The sequence below is a fragment of the Nelusetta ayraudi genome, unplaced genomic scaffold (assembly GCF_046127955.1).
Source record: "Nelusetta ayraudi isolate G7.1 ecotype Tasmania unplaced genomic scaffold, CSIRO-AGI_Nayr_v1 ptg000048l, whole genome shotgun sequence".
In the NCBI taxonomy this organism is placed as follows: domain Eukaryota; kingdom Metazoa; phylum Chordata; class Actinopteri; order Tetraodontiformes; family Monacanthidae; genus Nelusetta; species Nelusetta ayraudi.
The window spans coordinates 4,266,728-4,287,500 of record NW_027466098.1 but is presented as its reverse complement, the minus strand read 5'-3'; the positions used below and the strand labels follow the sequence as shown (position 1 = coordinate 4,287,500).

At 41.3% G+C, this 20,773-nt stretch overlaps 1 protein-coding gene across 21 annotated transcripts in view; it reads right to left on the bottom strand.

Annotated features, from left to right (window-relative positions):
- myo18ab (myosin XVIIIA b) overlaps positions 1–20,773 on the bottom strand; it is a 119,747-nt gene that overhangs the window by 51,687 nt on the left and 47,287 nt on the right. For all 21 annotated transcript variants that reach the window (XM_076035808.1, XM_076035810.1, XM_076035796.1 and 18 more), the window contains 12 exons: positions 20,674–20,737; positions 19,990–20,134; positions 14,910–15,080; positions 13,366–13,456; positions 12,005–12,197; positions 10,873–10,959; positions 9,464–9,605; positions 9,198–9,357; positions 8,199–8,385; positions 6,689–6,896; positions 5,145–5,254; positions 1,261–1,326 (listed from right to left, as the gene is read on the bottom strand). In XM_076035808.1, the coding sequence (XP_075891923.1) occupies positions 1,261–1,326; positions 5,145–5,254; positions 6,689–6,896; positions 8,199–8,385; positions 9,198–9,357; positions 9,464–9,605; positions 10,873–10,959; positions 12,005–12,197; positions 13,366–13,456; positions 14,910–15,080; positions 19,990–20,134; positions 20,674–20,737 (1,624 nt within the window). The remainder of the gene's footprint in view (positions 1–1,260; positions 1,327–5,144; positions 5,255–6,688; positions 6,897–8,198; positions 8,386–9,197; positions 9,358–9,463; positions 9,606–10,872; positions 10,960–12,004; positions 12,198–13,365; positions 13,457–14,909; positions 15,081–19,989; positions 20,135–20,673; positions 20,738–20,773) is intronic.

The following is a 20,773-nucleotide window of genomic DNA, read 5'->3' as shown; positions in this document are numbered from 1 at the left end:
AAAACGAGACCCACGAGGACACAGGAAAAAGCGGGCAGACGGGAAGAACTCACAACACCTCAATCTTTTGTATGGGACATTATCTGGCAACCTTGCCACTGATTAAGATTAATTGGTTTTTAAGGTTAAAGGGTCTGTGGTTTACAACATGTTATGAACAGACCTTCCACCTGCTCCACATAGAAACTCTTTTTTTTCTTTTTTCTTTTTTTTTGGTGGGAGAGGGGGAGGGGTTACAGCCACATTATGAAAATATAATCTAAATAGAAAACATAATATGCATCAGTTGCAAAAAAGAAATAATATTCTTCATTTGAGAATTTTATTTCACCCCTTAGTAGGTTATGTGAGATTACTGCATTGATTAGTGGAATTAGTGATGGTAGTCCATTAAAATATTAAAGTCCATCCCCACATCCAGGTTTCACTTTCACTAAAGCATACATGTTTTAAGAAAGGACGGCCTTTCTTAAAACAAAACAAAACACATAACAGGCAGCAGTTATTGCAAGATAGGCCATCACCTATAAGTATAGGGTCAGTTAAAGGGGTAGTGGGACCTAATTCCCAAACGCCAGACTATCGATGCAAGTATGTGTTGCCAGTATAATGTTGGAAAGTGAAAATACCCTTGCATCGCAATCGCGACACAAGATCACAGGACTAGTTTTCAGCAGGGGTGGAATTTTACTTAGTGTCGTAACGGTTAGTCACGTAACAATCAGAAGTATAGCATTGCTGTTGAGACAATACTCCCTTAAAATACAATGTGATGCAAGGGTAGTTTTATAGTCTAACATTATTCTATCAACAAAGACATTTATATCGATAGTCTGGTATTACAATTTATTTGCCTTGTAGGAACTGTGAAGTGGGTAAAGGTTGTTTCAATGGCAGGCTAGCAGAAACTGTTGACTTGCCTAGCAACAGCAAGTTCTGCTAAACCAGAGGACTGGATGGAACGGTCTCCACTGATAAATAAACCGGCTAAATTCGGAATTGACGTCCTACGTCCAATGTTTTTAAACATCCTTTTTTCAGTACTAAAAATCAAATATAAATGACATGGGATTGTGTGATGCTGAATTCAATTAATAGATATCCATATTGCCAGACACTGGACCTCTTTGAACTCTGCACATGCCCCTGAAATAGAAGCTGTTTTTTCTCCTCTGGCCTTAAGCTGCTTTAATCCCCATAAAAGTTTTCCACGCTCCAGCATAACAGGATGAAGCGTGGCATATGTTTGACTGGACTCACCCTGCTCAGCCCCATGTGGTAGTTGCTCTTCTCCAACTCCAAGGACTCCAGGAGCTCCTCCACCGCCTGGAAAGCAGCAGAGCAAACAGTCAGCGCGCACACAAACAAAAACAAACCTGTGTCTATTCAGGGGGCCCCACGTTGGAATAGCTGAGGCGCCTGGAGGACGATTGACCGGCAACCATAGCAACAAGCACCATTTGCCTGAACACCAGACACAGCACACACTTCACACTGTCTCCCTTCAGATCGGCCTCAAGGGGCCGAAGAGGACGAAGCAAGACGAGAGTGACAGCGGGCCTCTTTTCCGTCAGCTACTGTTAATTATGTCTCTCTGCATTATAAAGACAAACTAGAGATTGTTTGGCAGATTAAGTGGATCGGAGAGAATGATCTTCGCAGGTAAAAATTACTTTTGGGGGAAAAAATATTAAGCCATTAAAAGATAGCAGATTATAATATCTGGATGCAGAGTCGGTTCCACGTTTAATGATGGAAAAACTTGCTCTGGCACCTCAGTGATGCAAAACTCAACATCTTGGTTGGAGTCTTTTGAGGGAGTTAGGTGTCCAGAGTGGTTCCGAGTCCTGTCTAGTGACCTTTATGTACTTTCTGTATGGCCTCTCTCCAAGACAGAAAGGATCTCGGGGGGGTCAACAGCATTAAAAATATGTGTGTCAGGCAGTTTTAAATGTCACAGCCATTTAGCTGAGAGCAAGATTCCTAAGGTTTGAACAAGTTGAACTGAAGTACATTATGCTTTAAGTGAGACCAATGTCATCAGTTAGCACTTTCCTTCCTTCTGAAATCCCTAAATGCAGGTGGTGAAAAAATGTGTGTCCTTCTGTCCTGATAAGGAAATACAGTATATTGGTAAATGCAGAGGAACTTTTAATTTACATACTTAATTACTATGTATATTAATATATACATACTACATATGGTAAGCATAAGTTGCATTTCCAACTTTCAACCAATAGAGAGCGTTTTATTGGGAATGAAAGGCTCTTCTGGACCACCAAAGTAAAGCTAATGGCATTCCAACCACAGACAATACTTTACATACATCAAATAAACACTTTTTCAGCTTTTTCAACCAGACATGTTTGAAAAGTAAAGGCTAACTTGAAAAAAAAAAAAAAAAAAAATCAGCAATCCATGTTAAAACAATAACAGCTGTTTCACCATTATAGGTAAACTTACACAACGAGTACAAAAGCGACACGGCACACAGTGAAAACTTCTGTCCAAAAAGACCTTTGACGTGGGCTAGAAGAATGCCAAGGGTCAGGTGAAAACCAGGATCATAAAGTCAGGACTTAATAACGACCACAAGCATGAATTAAGCCTCTGAGGGATGAAATGTCAAGCGACATGTCCACGTGTTGGAATTTTCATTTCTGACATCTGACCGGTTGCTCTAAAAAAGCTCCTGGCAGGTACGCCACGTGGCTGCTGGAGTCACGGCTACATCAAACTGTTGAGAGGAACTGACAGAACAGGGCCGCAGGCGGCACAAATGCAGGGATTTTTGTATGGACGGAAAAAGGATTTCACAGACATTCTCTTTCTGCCAGCGTCTCCCCCCCAAAAAATCCTGCGCATTGTTCTTCCAATTATACACCGCCCTCTGTCTTATCTGCCCCCATTTAATCCATCTTCCCCCGATTTTCTTGTCTCCGTTGCAAGGTGCCATCCCCCTGGAGGGCGAGGGAACCATTAGTTCTCCCTGAGTGGACAATCCTCTCTCGGCTCATCTCCAAGGGATCATGCAAGCCACTTCACTGCCAACGTGCTCTGTTGTGGCAATTTGATCTGCTTAATCAAGCCAGAAAAATATTTATTCATTTTTAAATAATTAAATACACCACTATCATTCTGACGCTCGTTCCATCATATTCCATGATGAGTGTGTGGACGGCAAGATATTTGGTGAAGGTCAGCGGAGGATCAGTTCAGCTTCTTCATAAAATGTTGACTGCACAAGCACACTTGCATAATCAATTCCAAAAAATAATAAAGAATAACTCGTTGTGGTTCCAGTGGAATCTGATGCACCTTCCACATGCACCAGACCAGGGCTATTTTCACTAACCTTGGAGACAGAGCAGTGCATTTTGTGATGTCACAAAGGAACGCTTTTTTTGTCTCTTCAATTTCCTCAACACTATAATTTGTCTGTGAGCAGACAAAAGATCAAGCTCTGCACCATGGGGGAATTGGGCTTTCTGCTCTGCTGCTCCCAGTCTGTGGAATTCCCTCCGAGACTACCTGAGCACACCACAGACCTTGGATGCTTTTAACTGTCTTAACCGTCTACCTGTCCAGTAAACCCGACGCCACCCATTCACCATCCTAAAATATATTTAGGGTGTTAATTAATTGAATTTACCAAAATTGTGCTATATCATGATGTACATCGTATCGGGATATAAAATGAGCTAACTGTATATCGGGATATGAAATCTTGGTCATATACCGCAGCCCTACAGCATATACAATTGTCAAGAATCACTACGACAATAATCACTATTGTCACTGGTGGTTAAATTGTCAAAATCAGGTTCCACCAGGTTTCATCTCTGACAGGCCATGATGCCATTTACGTGATTACATTAAGTCATAACCTGCTAAAATGTTTCACAGAGAGGCTCTTGAAAGAGGATTACACCCTTTCTTACAATCTCTCTTCTACATTGGAAATTATTATGATTAAAAAAAAAACCTCTCTTGTGCTACATGCTAATGATATGTGATTTGGGGTGTTATCTCTGCAATCAGTAGAATGAAGAAGTCAGAGCAACGCATTGTGACCTGGGGAGGGTTCATGTCGTCCACATCACCTTTGATGTAAAGACGATAGTCCTCCTGCAGGAGCCCCCTCCTACCTCATAAAAGCTAATCACACCTCTGTGCAGACCGGCCACTTATACACCCAGAGCAGATTGCAGGACAGACATTAATCACATGCACTGGAATGTTCCTCAACTTATCTAACCTCCCCCTATACGGACAGAATGGAAAGATAATGAGGCATATGGAGGGAGGAAAAATGTAAAAGGAGAGGAAAATGGAAGGAAAGAGAGAGGAAGAGAAAGAGCTCTTCCCACCGCTGGTAATTAATCAGTACAGTAGCCGTATGCTGCCAGCCCGCGCAATCATAATTAATTACACACAAGAGCGCTCTTGGAACGAGAAGAGGACAGCGGAGAGAGGAGAGCGCGAGAGGAAGGAGGAATAAAGGGATTTGGTGCACAACAGGAGATTAGAATGTGAAGGGCAAGGAGAGAAATGCAAAAAACTTCCCTGATTTAACCCTTTCAAGATTTAAAAAAAAAAAAAAGGGGGGATTCAGAACAGTTGGGAATTTCAGCCGAAGGAGCCAAAGAGGGTTTTTGTCAGTATTTTAAAGACACAGAATAATCACAGTTGATACTGCAGAGGCAGCTATATCTACAAAAGGCCTTCAATCACTGCTTCCTGTGAATTAACTCAAGAAAATCCTCTTTCTCTGTTCATTTGCATCTGTGTTTTTGTGAATATTTCCCTCTAATTCCACCCCTTACCCCTTTAAACCTTGAAGTCGTACAAGGATTCCACGCTTTCACCATTTTTCTCAATTCTGTTTTCAAACTACGGCACTCGAATGCGAATGTGCCGACAAGTGCTCACTTAATAACAAAGGACAAAGATGATTCAACTAAAAAATAGTGCAAGGTTTGTTTTTAAAGAAAACACATTTCATAGGCTCATTCGTAGGTTTAATGAAATGCAAAATGTGTACGCCTGCGTCAAAATTTAGCTCCTTCCGTTGTCTGTGGCATGAAGCTGCATGCTGCGGCGCTCCACACCCTAATATCGGCCTCATCTCACCCAACACTCACCCTCTTCTCGTCTGTGACAATGTAGTGGCGGCCATGCTTCTTGGTCAGATGCGGCACCAGGACATCAAAGCGGCGGCGGAACTCGGAGAACACCATGTGGTCGGGGTATCCTGAGAGAAGGTAAAAACCAAATAAGCCAAGTTAAAGGCTAAAGGTGCCCGTAGCGAGAGGAGAGCCAAGGGCGGGAAGGCAAATGCAATCCAAGCATGCAAGCATGCAAGCGGAGGCAATCATTTAGGAGCGAGCAGAGGGTTTTTATGTTTTGGAAAAATCTTTGGCCAAGGGCAACGCAGTCAAACTCAGACTGAGAGGTAAAAAGTTTCGACTTTAAAAGTTCAAGGAAACAATCTGATGAATTCCATCATTTGTGAAATCATTTCCAGAAAAAGGTCAACAAATCAAAAGGCACCTTCGACAGGTTGACAGTCGACAACAATAACTCTGAGGCAGGTCTTTCGATGCGTAAACTGAGTGACTGGAGAAGAAGCTCTATGAATCACATAACAATCTACTGACTTTGAAGCCGAAGTGATTTAGCGCTAAAAAAATCCAAAGGGTTTTGAAGGCCTTGACAGTGAAGAGTCTCTTCACTAAGACTACACTACAGTAAGACAAAGATTACACAAAAAACAGTGTAGTTCGGAATTAACATTGATAACTTTCAAAACACAGACATTACTGTATAATCACAGTTGATTTAAAGAAAAAAAAAAAAAGTTAGATGTGATTAAAACATTTGTGATTCGTACAGGCTGCAAGGACGTGTGGATGTTGAATTTTTTTGCCTGTAGGTGGCGCTATGGAGGACCTAGAGCTGTTATTGCTGCATCAACAAAAACAAATTCGCCAATCAACGCGTGCCAAATTTCATCCAGTTTGAATGAAGTTAAAGGGGTCAAAATTGGGTCGAAATACGCATAAGAAAAAACAATGGGCCAAAGCACGTTCGAGCCCCATCGTTCGTCGGGCTCAGCCCCAATTATACAATGTTAGTTATAATAACCCATACAAGCTGTACAGGACCAAAAAAGAATTAAATCTGCAACCAGGGTTGAAGGGAATGAGCCAGCGTGACTGTCCCCTGGACACTCTCCGATGGCCCCTGACACCTGACGACCACTCCCGATGCCTATTGACCGCTTCAAAATGCTGACAACACTTGCAGATGCCTTTGATCTTAATGTTCACAATTGGGTTCAAAACTGCAGATTGGAGATGATATTGACTTTCAAAGGCCGTAAAATAAAAACGGTTGGGATCTCAAAGGTTTCACCACTCACATTTTGTCATGAGGGTCTTTTGTCTGTGTGATACTACATTTTCAAGACCATAGCACTGGGGTTTCAGAGCCTTATGCTTTGAGATTTTTGTCAAGACAAGTGAAAATAGCTCACTTCCGGTCAAATGTCAGCATTGATTGATTGAACAAATGCGTGGATCTTTGTTCCATGTCCCTACGACCTTCTTAGAGGGCGCTATGGCGAACAGAGCAAGAACAATGATGATGGTACTGCCAGTGTCACAGGGGACACTTCCTTCTTTACCTTGCCTGTAGATGCGCAGCGCATCCAGCAGCTTGGAGCCTCTCAGCTGTGCCCTCAGGAGACCCACGTCCAGAGTCATGAGGCCCAAGTCCATGCTCTCTCCATGCGTCACTCGGGGCTCTCCACTTCCACCGACCGCCTCCGCTTTGGGCAGCAGGCAGTGCACAAAGTGAACCTTGGAGCGACGCACCATGTCGATCAGGGCGTCCTGCGAAGACAAGAGACACGAGGAAGCGATGAGGTGAAGACATGAAAATAAAGACGGGACAGGGACGCACTGATACCAGACAAGTATCGGATATTGTTAGCGATACCGTGGTTGAGTCCTCTACTCATACTCGTAAAATACTTCCCGATACTACGACACCGGTACCAGTTGTATATGTATGTACGTGGCGAATTTGTGTTTGTACTGCAGTGAAACTTGTGACAGTCGCTCCATATTCTAGAAAAACATGCCGAGAAAGGTTATGGTATCGGTGAGTAGTGAAATGCAAGTACTCGTGCTAGTACTCGTTCTGTAAAAAAAAGTAGTATTGGTGCATCCCTACAATACAATTATCAGGAGCAACAATGCTGAGATATGTTGGGAGGGAATTACAAAATTGATGGTTTTGATAAGTTTCTTCAGTTTGATAGCACGCGCCACCTTTGTATGATCTATGAGACTTGGAAGAAAAGTAACACTGGAATGGTTCTTGGGTTGGTCGCACAACTGTATGAGTGACATAAATGAAAAAAATAACCTTAAGACATTGGGTAAAAGGTTGGCATTTCTAAGTTCCTACAGTGTTTGACAGCAGTAAAGCCCTGCCTTGACAAAAAATAAAAATAAAAAATAAAAAAATCGAATGCCTTTTTGTCACAGTACAAACGTGTTCATGCGTCCAAAGAAAATATAAAGAAAGGTGCCATTATTTGTTTTTGGTGACGGTATGCATTTTAAAAATTGGAATGGCTTATTAAGTCTACCAGTCAACAGAGGCAATGCTGCCGTAACCTGTGGAGGTCATGAAAGCCTTCGCTCCTCTTTCTCTACACACCCACACAGGTCTTGTCAATTACTCTGCAGTGACATGAGGTTAAAGAAAATGTCGATGCAACTCTTACGCATCCGCAATGTTGTAAATTACAACGTCAATGTGGGTGGAACAAGGGCGAGCGGGGGCTTAATTTTTTTTCAATTAAGGTAATTACAGTTTTCTCTGTGGGAGAAGACAGCGGCTCTCCAAGAACCCTCTGGGCCAAGTGGACTATTTCCTTTCAGTCGGTAAAGACCCGTCACCATTCAATTTGGTGCACTCCTAAAATGAAACTCAACAATCAAAAAGAGTTATCAGCACGGGTGAGGAAGCCTTGTTATCATCTAATTCAATAAGAAATGTATAAGAGCTGTGAACATAAAAGAATAAGAAACACTGCTACAATTTAAAAATCAAGAGCAGATTTTCAATGTCAGGTCGACGGTTCATTTGATCGCGAGGACAACGGAGCTCAGCCTCCCACTCACCACTTGGAGTTTGACCTGTATACACAGGCTCTTCTTCTTGACGGCAGCCACGCCTGTGGTGAAGGTCTTCCTCATGCTGGTGGCTCGTCGCAGGGCGAGCTGGGAGCTGCCCTCCAAACCTGCAATGGAGCCCGACAACACGGTGGCCCCGCTGGCCCGGCCCATGAACAGGCCACTGATATTCTTCCTGCGGTGGCAAAAAAAAAAAAGAAGGAAAAAGGAAAATTCCACGCATTCAAGCAAAACTGAGTCTATAGGTGGAACATTTTACAGCACGAGGCCATTTGCTGCAAATTATCTGTCTGTTGCTTTTAAACTCCAATGTTTAAAGTTCTTGCTAAGAAAAGCTTTTTTTCTTTCTAATGCACATGGAAAGAGCAAAATTCAAAAACAATTAAACCATATCATTATCATATTTGCAATCCCTGGATTAATACTGGATGCATTACATTAGAAATATTCTGTTTTAAAGCAGCCATTCTCATGGTCAAAGCTAAATAACCTATTAGAATAATTAAAACTAGCACAACAGACAGAAATCCCCAAAGTCCCCTCTCAATTGCTGCACTGTTTTTTTGTTTTTGTTTTTGTTTTTTACCTCTGAGTAGGTTAAGTCTGTAGTATGTGGAGATTTGAAGAAGAAACAGTGACATCAAGTGGTTACATTTTAGATTGCAATGTCGTTTACTCTCCCTCCCCCCCTGAGCTTGCCAGTGAGCTACAGTGGCCTGCGCATCCAAACATGGATATCTCGTCCATCTTCTTCTTTGTTGGTTTATTTATACATTTATTGTACTGCCATTATGCACTTTTAGTCATGTATTTATGGGCAGTATATTTAGCTTTCACCAATATAAAAATCATAAATCAAGCTAAATATCACATCTCGGACCTTTAGATGTTTTTTGTCTTCGGCCTTCTCAATCAGAGTTGTGATGCGCTTCATATTGTGGAAGAAAAGAAACTGGATGTGTGATTGCAGTGACTGCATGTTCTTACTTCTGGGAGTCCTGCAGCAGACAGGCAGCGTTCTGGGCAGCGGGATTGTGCTTGGCATGGCTCAGCCAGCCCTGAGCGTTGTACTCCACCCAGTCAGTTCCGTGGCTGTGGCCCAGCAGGAAGCTGTGGGGCGTCTCTCCTCGCAGCAGCAGAGTGGCTCCTGGAACACAGAGGAATTAGAGCTGCTACTCATTCAAGGCACCAGAAGCTGTCCAGTCTGCTCGTTCTGAGAACTGCCATTCAACTTTCACAGGCTTGCTGCTCACCTTTGTTGTCTCCATGTGCGGCGCCGTAGTAGCTGAAGAGTCTGTCCAACATGGTTTCCTCTGAACCTCCCGGCTGGACGGCCTCCTCCTCCATCAGCCACAGGAGACCCCGAGCTTCGTCCGTCCTGGCCAGCGTACGCACCTGTGATGGGAACCAAGAGCCTCAAATCCAACCTCACCGACTGGTTCTCTCATTTTGACCAAACCCAGACGGAAAAATAGAAACCAAAGATTGAGACACGACATGAAAAGAAACCTAATTCATTGAGAGGTTACATAAACTTGTAAAAGGAATGGATTGAAAATTATATTTCTATATTACGTGATTCACATTATTTCTGAAAATCAGAATGAAATAATGCTCATCCTTTTTTGATTGTTTCGGCAAACTTGTGATCCCCACACAAATCTCAATTTTTGGCATCGGCGTTCCGTTCCAATGATCACTTAAACCAAGGTTTGCGCTATTTGTATGAGGAAACTCATAGACTCAATCAGCATTTCTACCTTGAATCAGACTACTGTTATTACTATACATTAGCTACTCAAAATCATCAACTCGTCGAGTCACAGCGTTGCGTTAACAAGGAAGAAAATGTCAAGCTGAGCTTTCCCCCCCCCATTCACAGATGTAGCAGCGCGACTCTGTGCACTAACCCTGCTGCAGTGGTTACAGATGCTCAGAGGTGTCCAGTTACGTCACTTGAGTCGGCTGTCAGCTCCTAGTACTTGCTTTCCTTGATCGTAAGCACATGATCTAAGCGCTTCTTCCACATCTTCTGACACCCTAGAGCCAATCCGGATCAAAGCTTTCCTTTAAGAATATGGGATCAAATGTTTTTCAGACTAAATTAGCCTTGGAGCTCAAGATATTTGCTTTTCGCCAGCAGACAAGAGCAGAGCAATTTACTGGCTCAGTGGTATTCTAGAGAGCTCCTTTTGGCCATAACTTGGCGCAGTTTAACCGCTTACTCAACGGAGGTAAAATCTCACATTTAAAGCTTCCTCAGATTTGAATAGTGAAGTCTTTCCTTTTCATTTGCGTTACTTTACTTTCATTTGCGGGCGGCTGCCGCTCAGCTGGTAAGACCAGGTGTGAATTCCAGCTCCCGACTTGTCCCTGTGTCGAAGCATCCTCGGGCAAAATACTGAACCCTAATTTGCTCCCAATGGGCCCCAATAGTGCCAGCAATTGCAGCAGCCGTGCACCAGTGTGTGAACATGTGTGTGAGTGGGTGAATGAGAGGCTTTGTGAAGTTGTTTGTGCACCGTTGAGGTGCAGAAAATGGCTATCACAAGTGCGGCCCATTTACGATTTAGTTTACCGTGGACCTACCAAAGACACTCATCAACCAATCATGTGAAACAAGTGAAACACAGACAACGCTACGCAGTGTTCTTGTGCTTACCAGAGCTTGGGCAGATGCCTGGTCAACAGCTGCTACAGACAGTGAGGTACTGGACTCTATGTCATCTAAAACAAGCTCTATGTTCTCCTAAATGCAGGGAGGGATAGAGGATTAGGTCAGTAACCTACAGCAGGAGGGGGGAAAAAAGATCATCATTGAATAACGGTCAGATGGGTTATTATAACCTGAACAAAAACATCACAAGAGTATTGATTGGGTTGTGTCAGTAAGTTAACACAATTAGTGAAGTGTTACTGTCATTTTGCAATTTTGCTATAAAAGTTGATCTCAGTAATGACTTTACTACTAAAGGAAAACTGAGAATTGAGATGATACCAAGAACGGCCAGCTGATTTTGTGCTTTGGCCTTTGACGAGTAACCATAACTACGAATGTATATCTACAGATGACAGAGTTTCTGTTGCTCTTGTTCTTGGTTACCTCTATTGGCATTTACCCACTCAGCGACCTTAGACATTATTTATTTTCCTGCATGTACAGTGGTGAAAAAAGTCCACCAGTACAAGAAATTAAAAAGAAATCGGGATCCTTATTTTGTCTCATTAATTAACAAAAATAGGTCAATTTTATTGTTTATTTTTCTAAGGAAAAAAAAAAACTAAGAAGGCCTGTCATATGTGACCTGGATTATGGAAACAGTGTACATGCAGACAGGAGCATATAAATTGTGGATGACTATCCAAAAAGAAACTTCACTTGGGAGACTAATGCGTGATTCTTAATGCATACAAATGCATGAGGTGTCCAAAAATCTTTTTCCACCACTGTATTTTTCTATAGTTGCTTATGTTTTATTATACTTAACGTCAGGTACACATCAATCTAGCCTTTGCCCTCATTTATATTGCATATATAAAGGGAACAAGGGAAAGTAAACGTATCAAGGAAGGTCTCACGACTGTTGACAAAGATTTAACTTTAGATGAATAGTTTTTAAAGAAGGAGGGAGGCACTGTATAAAATATATATATATATTTCTTTTTTAAGAATTGAAAGAATATACATATATGTGTGTGTGTGTGTGTGTGTGTGTGTGTGTGTGTGTGTGTGTGTGTGTGTGCGTGTGTGTGTGTGTGTGTGCGCGCGTAAGGGTCCTAGAGCCCAGCAGCACCTCCTTGTATCGCTCCAGCTCCTGGACAAATGTACGTTCATGGAAGAGCGTCTGCAGCCTCTCTTGGGTGTAGTTGTGGCAGAGCTCCTCGAAGGTGGCCCCCCGCTGCTTTTGTGCCAGCCGGGGGTTCTGGAAACCCGGAGTGTCGACGATCAGCAGAGAGCAGAGAGAGTGCTGACTGGACTTCAGAGCTCTGAGGAACAGGATGATACGGGATACACTTTAGTTCTCCAGATAAGGATGATTTATGTATTTAGCAGCTTCCACCCCCAGTAACATCTGGCATGATTTTGTTTATTTCATTGTTGTTGTTTTAAACTGCCCCGAGAATCTTATGAGCAAGAGGTTAATTTAACTGCCAAGTAACTGCTATATAATATAAAACATGTTGCTGTGTATTACAAATTGTTGGTATTTTTTTTCCAAGTCACAGTCTTGCTATTACCACAAATAATTAAAGTTAAAAATGAATTTATTATTTTAGGAATTTAATCTAATTGTAACAAATCACAAGTCAGCTGAAACAGTTGCAAGTAGTAGAATTAGAGCCTGGATATGAAACGAGATACAATATGCTACTGTGGCAGCTGCACAGAAATCCTTACATTAAATTATGGCCATTTTGATTGAAAGTGCACTTGTTTCAACAATCAACCTGCAAAAATTATAGCAAGACTACAGATTGCAAAGAAAATAATTGCTGCTTTTCTAAAAAAAACAAACAAAGGAGCTATAATCTATATGTAAACACACACACACGCACGCGCGCACGCACACGCACACACACACACACACACACACACACACACACACACACACACACACACACACACACGCGTATGTATATACATGTATACTGTAAACCATACAGTGTTTTCCACCAGATTTTTGGAGACTATCCAGTGAATTTTAAGCATTGAAACATGGCATTTTAATTAATAAGAAACTCATGATATGACTGTGGATGACACAAAAAAAAGAGTCATGCGACGTGTGGTAAGGGAGCTAAATTTCAGAAAAGATGAAAGCAAAGATAACTAAAACATAATGCTCAGCCTATATACAACCTCCACCCAACTCAAGATTGAGATTGGGGATTGCAAATGTATCCCATAAACGAGGAATTCCCTTCCCAGTAAGCGCAAATGATATGCTGTCTATAGATATATTAGAAATTAGATCAAAGTAACATGAGGCCAAGGTCCTAAATATAGTATAAGGTGTGCTCTAATAAGATGAGAGGAGGAAGCAGTACACGACGGCCCATTTCAGATGTGAGCTTGAGCTGAGGAGAAGGAAAAGATTTTTGATCGAGACCAACAAGCTAATAAACCTAATTGGAGTTTGACATGAGGTCGAACCTGTTAATGAGAGAGATGATGAGGGTGAAGAGCTCAGAGTAGAGTCCAGATGCAATCGCCTCAAGACATTCCAGAGCGGTGATCTTGGAACCTGAACAACACACAAGAAGAGGGGAGAAGCAAAAGATCAGAGACAAACAGAACAAAATGAAGAATAACAAAAAAACAGATCAATAACTTTTCAGGGAGAACGGGGCTCTGAGGCATTATTCTACTTTTATCAAGCAAAATATGATATTGTTTTTCTCTTGCCACAACAACCTTGCAGAATTTTAACAACTGTAGAAGGCATTGGTGCATTTTAAAAACACAGCTTATTTGGCAGCAGATGAATTTTAGGAGCCCTGTGGGTGCCTGATGGATTTAAGTTTAAATATTTTTATTATTTATTTGTATTTATTTTATCCATCCTTTGCCAGCAGATTTACCACACTTACTATTAAGAGTCAATGTAAAACTAAAAGTTAAAAAAATAAAAAAATAAAAAAAATACTCCTCTCTGAAGAGAGATATTTGGATCATTCCCAAATTCAGAGCCAGCTTTTTGAAGATTTGCTTTGAAAATGAAAAAATAGTGCTTGTGCCGCGTTTCTCGATGATCTGATGTGAATTGATAAGGCTGCGATGCCAAGCTACTGGAAGAAACGGAGAACAAAAACAGCGGAGCATCTGAGAGAGGATTTCTGGAAATACGATGTGATTGTTGCATTTTTCGGAAGCCAAGGAAAACTTTGGTCTCCTGTTAATGCTCAAGGCCACGTTTTCCCATTCATTATAAAGAGAACTAACAAGACGCAAACAGCACAAGTCATGTGACTTGAATGTGATTCAGCAAACTGGTTTTCAATGAACATTTTTCAGATTAGCTCAAAAGAAATCACCTTCAGTGAGCGCACAGAGGCAACTTGTCTCCAATTTTGCTGCTGTGCAGTTACTGATATTCTCAATGTACAGTATTTCTGGCAATATAAATTTTGGAGTGAACATAGAGGAACTACTTTGTATTGCCATCTTTTGACACTATAGATACCAACAATCTATTTCTTATGGAATTTAGAAAGAGTTCATTGGAATTTTAATTAATACTTGAAAATAAGCAAAAAAGAGGGAAACAACAAAGATGTAAATACGGCTCAAGGCTTGGAAAAAAAGTTCAGAGAGCTACATGTTGCAACACTTCCTGTTGCAATGACCCAATGGGCTTTTGCATTTTTGACATTTATTTTTTTGTTACTTTTTTACTTCATTCTAATTTATTTCACTTACTTTTTGTGCTATTGCTGTTTTATTTAACTATTTTTGATTCAACTTTATTTATATTTTCAGTCTTACTGCCATCAAAACTTTTATTCTGTGTCTTCTTAAATGTTATCATACTGCAGGTGTGAAATGTGTAAAAAAAAATTCCAATGTTAACATTTGAATACAAAACTAGCGGCAAAAACTCACAAGTACTACAAAGGTAATGAGCATTTTTAGTCGATATCTAAACAGTTGATGAATCCCCCTCCACATTTGTTCATCACTCAGTTTGTCACCTGTACCTGCGTTGTCACCGTGGTTGGCCTCGTCCATCCCTCCTCTGAAGGAGGTGGAGTGCTGCAGTCCCTTGGCCTGGTGCTTGAAGATGGACGAGGAGAGCTCCTCCAGGGTGCAGCCCAGCAGGTAGGCTGCTTTCTGGGCCCACTCGTGTCGGGCGAACTGCCTGCGCCCCGCTAAAAAAAGGAAAAACAAAAAGTGCAGGTTAAAACTTGAAACGGACAGGACGATAAAGAGGATGACGGGTAAAGGAGGTGGAAAAGAACTGGGGTTGAATTAAAAAAAAAATAAAAATAAAAATAAAAAAACACACTACTGTTGCTGAACATAATACTGCTTCTGGGACAAGATTCCTACTGGTGAAGGTAAACACTTCAGTTAAAAAACTAGCATTTTCCGTGTCGTGACCATGAATGATGTAACACATTTATTTCTTCAGGATGATGGCATCATAAACAACATAATATTTAAATCTGCATTTTCATTCATCACACAACATAAAAGATGTGTGTTTCACTTAATTCCTAGTGTCTTGTTGAGAAGTCAGAGTGTTCTGTGTGCAATACAAGCGTTTCCATTCAGAGATCACTTAAGCTTAACATAAAAGTTTGAGTCATATCTCAACCAATCAGGTTTTTTTCAACATGACGCAAGAAGAAGCGTCAGGTTTGTTAATGACTGTGGTCCAACGGCTCTGTTCAAACTATCACAGTGTCACAGTGTCAGCTGCATTCAATAAACTACATAAAATTGAGTCAAACGTTTTCTAATACAGAAAACACACTGGCAACAAAGCTTTAGACAGAGATAGAGATACGGTGCTAATCAGACTGATCAGGCCGTGACTTTCCCGTCTATACTTGCATTTGTGGCTGAAAGCAATTAGAAACATCATCACGTTGGATTAAACTAAGGTGACATGACAACACATCAAAAGCCATTGCCGAGAACTAATTTCCCAGGTTTACATGCCTGGATAACTCCAAAATATTAAGTTCTTGAGTGTAAACCAAACAAGTGGAAAATGAACAAGCTTCACTGTCGCTTATTGAATGGGTTCAAGTGCAGCAGCAGCAGCAGCAGCAGCAGCAGCAGCAGCAGCAGCAGCAGTCGCAGTTCTGGAACTGAGGTGACTACGTTGTTTAAAGGGACAGCAAAGTTGCGATGCCTGCCTTCTTCTTCACACAGAACAGGAAAAAAAAAAAGGCAAGAAAGATGGACAGCAGCAGGGTGAATTATCTTGAGAAAACAGCGAGGTGGGGGAAATGCGGCAAAAACAATAAAAATGCAAATGACTTAAGGCCTGCGAGGGATGATAAAGGCATTAAGGCATTAAAACAAAAAGGGGGTGGTTTCATGAGGTGAGAAACAGGAAGAAAGTGTGTTATTTATCCGTTACCTTCGTCTCCTTCTGCGTGCGATAGGGCGCAGCGTGCAAACATGCAAGTAGAGAGAGGAGGCGTTGAGTGAACAGTTCAGTGATTAATCACTTCAGTCACAGGAAAAAACACAAACACATGCAGAATAAGTGAACAGGCAGGTTAAGCAAAACCCTCCTGCCTCCTCTGCAACCTCAAACTTCTCTCACACACGTTTATCACACAGGACACGGTTAAAACTTGAACAATTTAGTTGGAGAACACAAGGTTTGTCATTTTAGTTTTTCCATACATGTTATTTCACATCGTTCCGGATAAAAAGCCTGTTGTATCTGGTGTGTTCATGATTTTCAAATTTAACTCCCTCAAAATTGTACCGACTTCGATAAAATGTTAGGACTGACCGAAATGCTCCTATCCTGTCCCAAAGCCAAAAAATTATCATCTTTCAGTGGCAAATTCACATATCTAGGAAAGTAAATCTTTATATCTGAGAGCCAATAATAATTTGGCATACATGTGTAAAGATCAAAAGTCGCTGGTGAATAGCGTTCAAGACACTAGAGAACTTTAGTTTACGTTTGAATGAAAACTGGCATCATACCAAAGAGTCGAAAGGGTGCCTCCACTTCGTTAAGGTGGATCAAAATAAAGCAAAATGCAGCATTTGTGTCTTAGTGTAGCAGTAATGGATGGGAATCCAACAAGCTACATTTTGAGGGGATGCTGATTTGAATTACCAGTAAAATTGGGACAATAAAGTTTTGTGTTATCATTTCAATGTATTTTTGTTGTTGTTCAACTTGGTTTTGAAACATCTGGTACACAAAAAAAAAAAAAAAAAAGGATCATTCTGGAACGGATATGGAAACCAAGGTATTAAAATGTTCATCGCATTAAAAAAAAATTCTGAATGATTACCCTACCTTAATCATAGTTGGTGAACTAAACAAAATCATGTGGTGAAACACACTGTGGCGTAACACTCGTTTAACATCCCAACCAAGACTGACGCAGCCTCACTTTAAATGTTGCTCTTGGATTAATGAGTGTATTAAGAATGTTGTTGAGAATGTGCTTGCAAACATGCAAAGTAAATTTTTTTTTTCGCTCCTCTCAATCTCATCTCTCGGCCATGCGCATAACAGCGCCGTAATTGGCAGTGGAATGAGCTGACTTGCTAGTCAGGATTCTAAATTAAATGCCAGGTTGGAAAAGCCTTTGAAAACCAAAAAAAAAGACCTTTGTGCTCCATAGGTGGGATAAGAGCAAAGACCTGCTTCAAAGCTAAATTATGTATCAGGGAGACATAAAAAGTGGACGCTCCAACACAAAGACCACCAATGTGCAATGATGTTTTTATCCCTAAATGCATTTCCTGGAAAACCTTTGAAATCCTGCTGCTGAGTGACGCACAGTCACGCGCAGTCACGTTTCAAGCCTGACACCAAGTGGTCTACATAACCTATTACACTCAAAGGTGCTTAAACTATTTTGTTTGTTTGTTGATTTGTAACTGAAACAGTCGTGCAAAATACAAGAAAAACATTTGATTAATATTAAGATTAATAGTGTGTGTGTGTGTGTGTGTGTGTGTGTGTGTGTGTGTTTTTTTTACTGGTCAGGTGTTCGTGTCATATTTACAACCCTATGTATACAACTACATTTTACATTTCACTGCAGGTCCAGCATGAGCGTGCAACCAATAAAGTTCTTTGTTTGAATTTTCAACTGTCCGTCTGTCCGTCTTATGCAATGTGACACAGCCGTATGTAAGACAGCGCTAAGTAAAGAGTTAATTCTGAATTTGTGCTACGATACGGTGACTTTTAGTATGACTTGACTCAAGCCAATGCTGATCTGACGCTGATGTGCAAAGACTGCACATATGAAATACAGTACTGAAAGTGACAAGAACGTTTTTTTTTTTTCCATTTGTAGCAAAATGAAAAAGGGAGGTGTTATTTGCCCCCTGCTGTTTTCAGAGACATGCTTGAGTCTGACAGACGTGGTTTGTTTTGCCGATTTTCACTTGAACTTGAAAGACGAGCAGAGCTTAAGTCTCAGTGACAAGAACAACATATTTCAAAAGGCCGCCAGTCTGACGCTTCCATTGATATGTTTTGCTTAACAACAGAAAACAAAAATAGACCAAGCTAGTTGAAAGACGCAGTTTCCTCCAGTGACTCATCGGAAGATGCAGACAGGAATCATCAAATAGATGGAAGACATATTTGGCTTCATTGTTATGAGAAAGGGAAATCCCAAACCCAGACTAAAGTCCCAGTCTGTACAAAATGTTTATGAAAGTGTAGTAGTGTAGTGGAAAAAAGTTTTTGAATACCTTTCAAATTGTACTCAAATTAAAAATGCCAGAGATTGATTCAAAGGGTTTTGCTGCATCAATCAGAGATTATTTTGTCCTTCATTGTTGATAAGAAAAAATGAGAAAACTAAGATCTTCTTGTTCTTGTACTCTGGATGCATTGCAAGGGACTTGCTGAACCCTCCAGTTGCGAGCTGGAAGGAACAGCGCATGTGCAGCATGTGGATCAATGTTGGTGACTAAAGAAAAAAGATAAACTGCACTTGGAGACTTAAGACTAAAGGTCCTTACACACGGGCGCACATTCGCTAGGCGAATAATTTGTGTTATTTTAAAACCTATTGAAGGCAATGGCACCGCACACACTGGCAGCGAATGTTCGCCAAGCGAAAAAGCAACGATTATTTTTCCGCTCCTGTGTCGCATTTTCCACAGGCGAAAAGGCGAATATTGGACTTCTGACCACTCAAAACGATGTTGGATGGTCGACGACGTCCCATCAACACGTCTGCAATGTTCTCTCCCTCTGCAAACGTGGAGCCAGTTGACGGAGCAGTCCTTGAAATTGTCCAATGGACATTCTAAAGTACTGGCCAAATTTCACCGGGTCAAATTTGAGCTCCTGGATCGTCGTGCTGAATTCACCCATCTCCTCTTATGTCGGCTATTTATTTTTTTTTATTTGTTTTTTTTTTAAGCTAGGGTGTAGAAGGCGGTGGTTAGTTTTACGCACGTAAAACAAAATTTCCCGTTCGCCACATACACTTTAAAAAAATCTTTTATTTTATTCTTTTGGTTTGGTTTGGTTTGAATCTGTTCCGAAAAGCTTTCTATATGATAAGCACACTGATACATCTTTAAGGAAGCCTAGTATTTAAGGAAGCCCGCCTGACATTGCCCTAAATATGACACACGCTGTCAGATGGGCTTCCTTAAAAATGTTTCCACACTGGACCTTTAAATAATATGTGTACCACTAGCATTAGCACATTTTCATTTGCAGTGGAGTGAAACAAAAAGAATCACTGGGTGATCAGCTGTCCAAGGGAGGGGCAGCCACTTCACAGCCACTTAATTGGGTAATGCTCATCTTTCAAAGATTAGCATAATCCCAAAGAGTCACTTATCACCTTTTTCAGGGCCATTACTGGGCGCTTAGCAACACAACCTGCAAGCCATTAACGTCAGAGACAGCTGGATTCTCCGTATATATTAGCGAGCTCAGGTGCTATGACTGAAAAGCACCTGAGCTGGGATGAAGCACAGCGTGCTGAGAAGCAAAGGCTTGGAGGCTGTCAGATGACATGTTAATACAACAATACACAACCAGTATTCAAATCAGGCAAGGTATATGGCAGTCATTCCGCAGGACGTTCCTACCTTTGGTGGCCCCGGCAGCCCCCAGGTGGTAGACGGCCCCCAGTATGAGCCACAGGGCCTTCTGCTCGTCGCCGGAGACGCCCAGCACCTTCATCGCCGCCTGCAGTTTGGTGAACTGCTGGGCCGCTCGCTGCTTATCCTCGGGCTGCAAGGAATGAAGCCCTTGTTATTTAGTTGCTGTGGGACTCATTTCTTAGCCACTTTCCCCATTGAATTTAGGGCGTTGACACTGTGTTTTCTGAACACAGGCCAACTCTCTATCAATCGGCATTTGGTCTTGTTTCTCTATGGTTTACAGACTTAATCTATGGCTTAAGCCTGTAATTTTTTTTGTCATACATGTGGTTATTTTCTTTCAAGTGTTGTTTCCTTTGTATTTATTTTGACATTTGTACAATATCACAAATATGACTGAAATAAACTTTAAAACGAAATAAAATTCAAAAGAGGACAAATTCCATATCAATGCTGTCATTGTTCATCAGTGTTCATTAATAACTCTATGAACTCTTCACAAATGCAGGTACTGATAACACATTTGGGCATATCAGACAACAAGAACGTGGTGTGAATGAAAAAGCTTGCAATATGTTTCTACAATGTTAAGTACAGATATATATATATATATTTTTTTCCCTTCACACAAGTTCACCAGCTCACTTCCTTTGAATAGATGGGCCTCACCTTGGAGAGTGGCAGGATCCCAAAAGCACTGTTCTCAGCCAGGTGGTTGAAGTGCAGCTCTGTCCTGTGAGTGAGAAGTGGCGCTGGTGAAATGCTGACA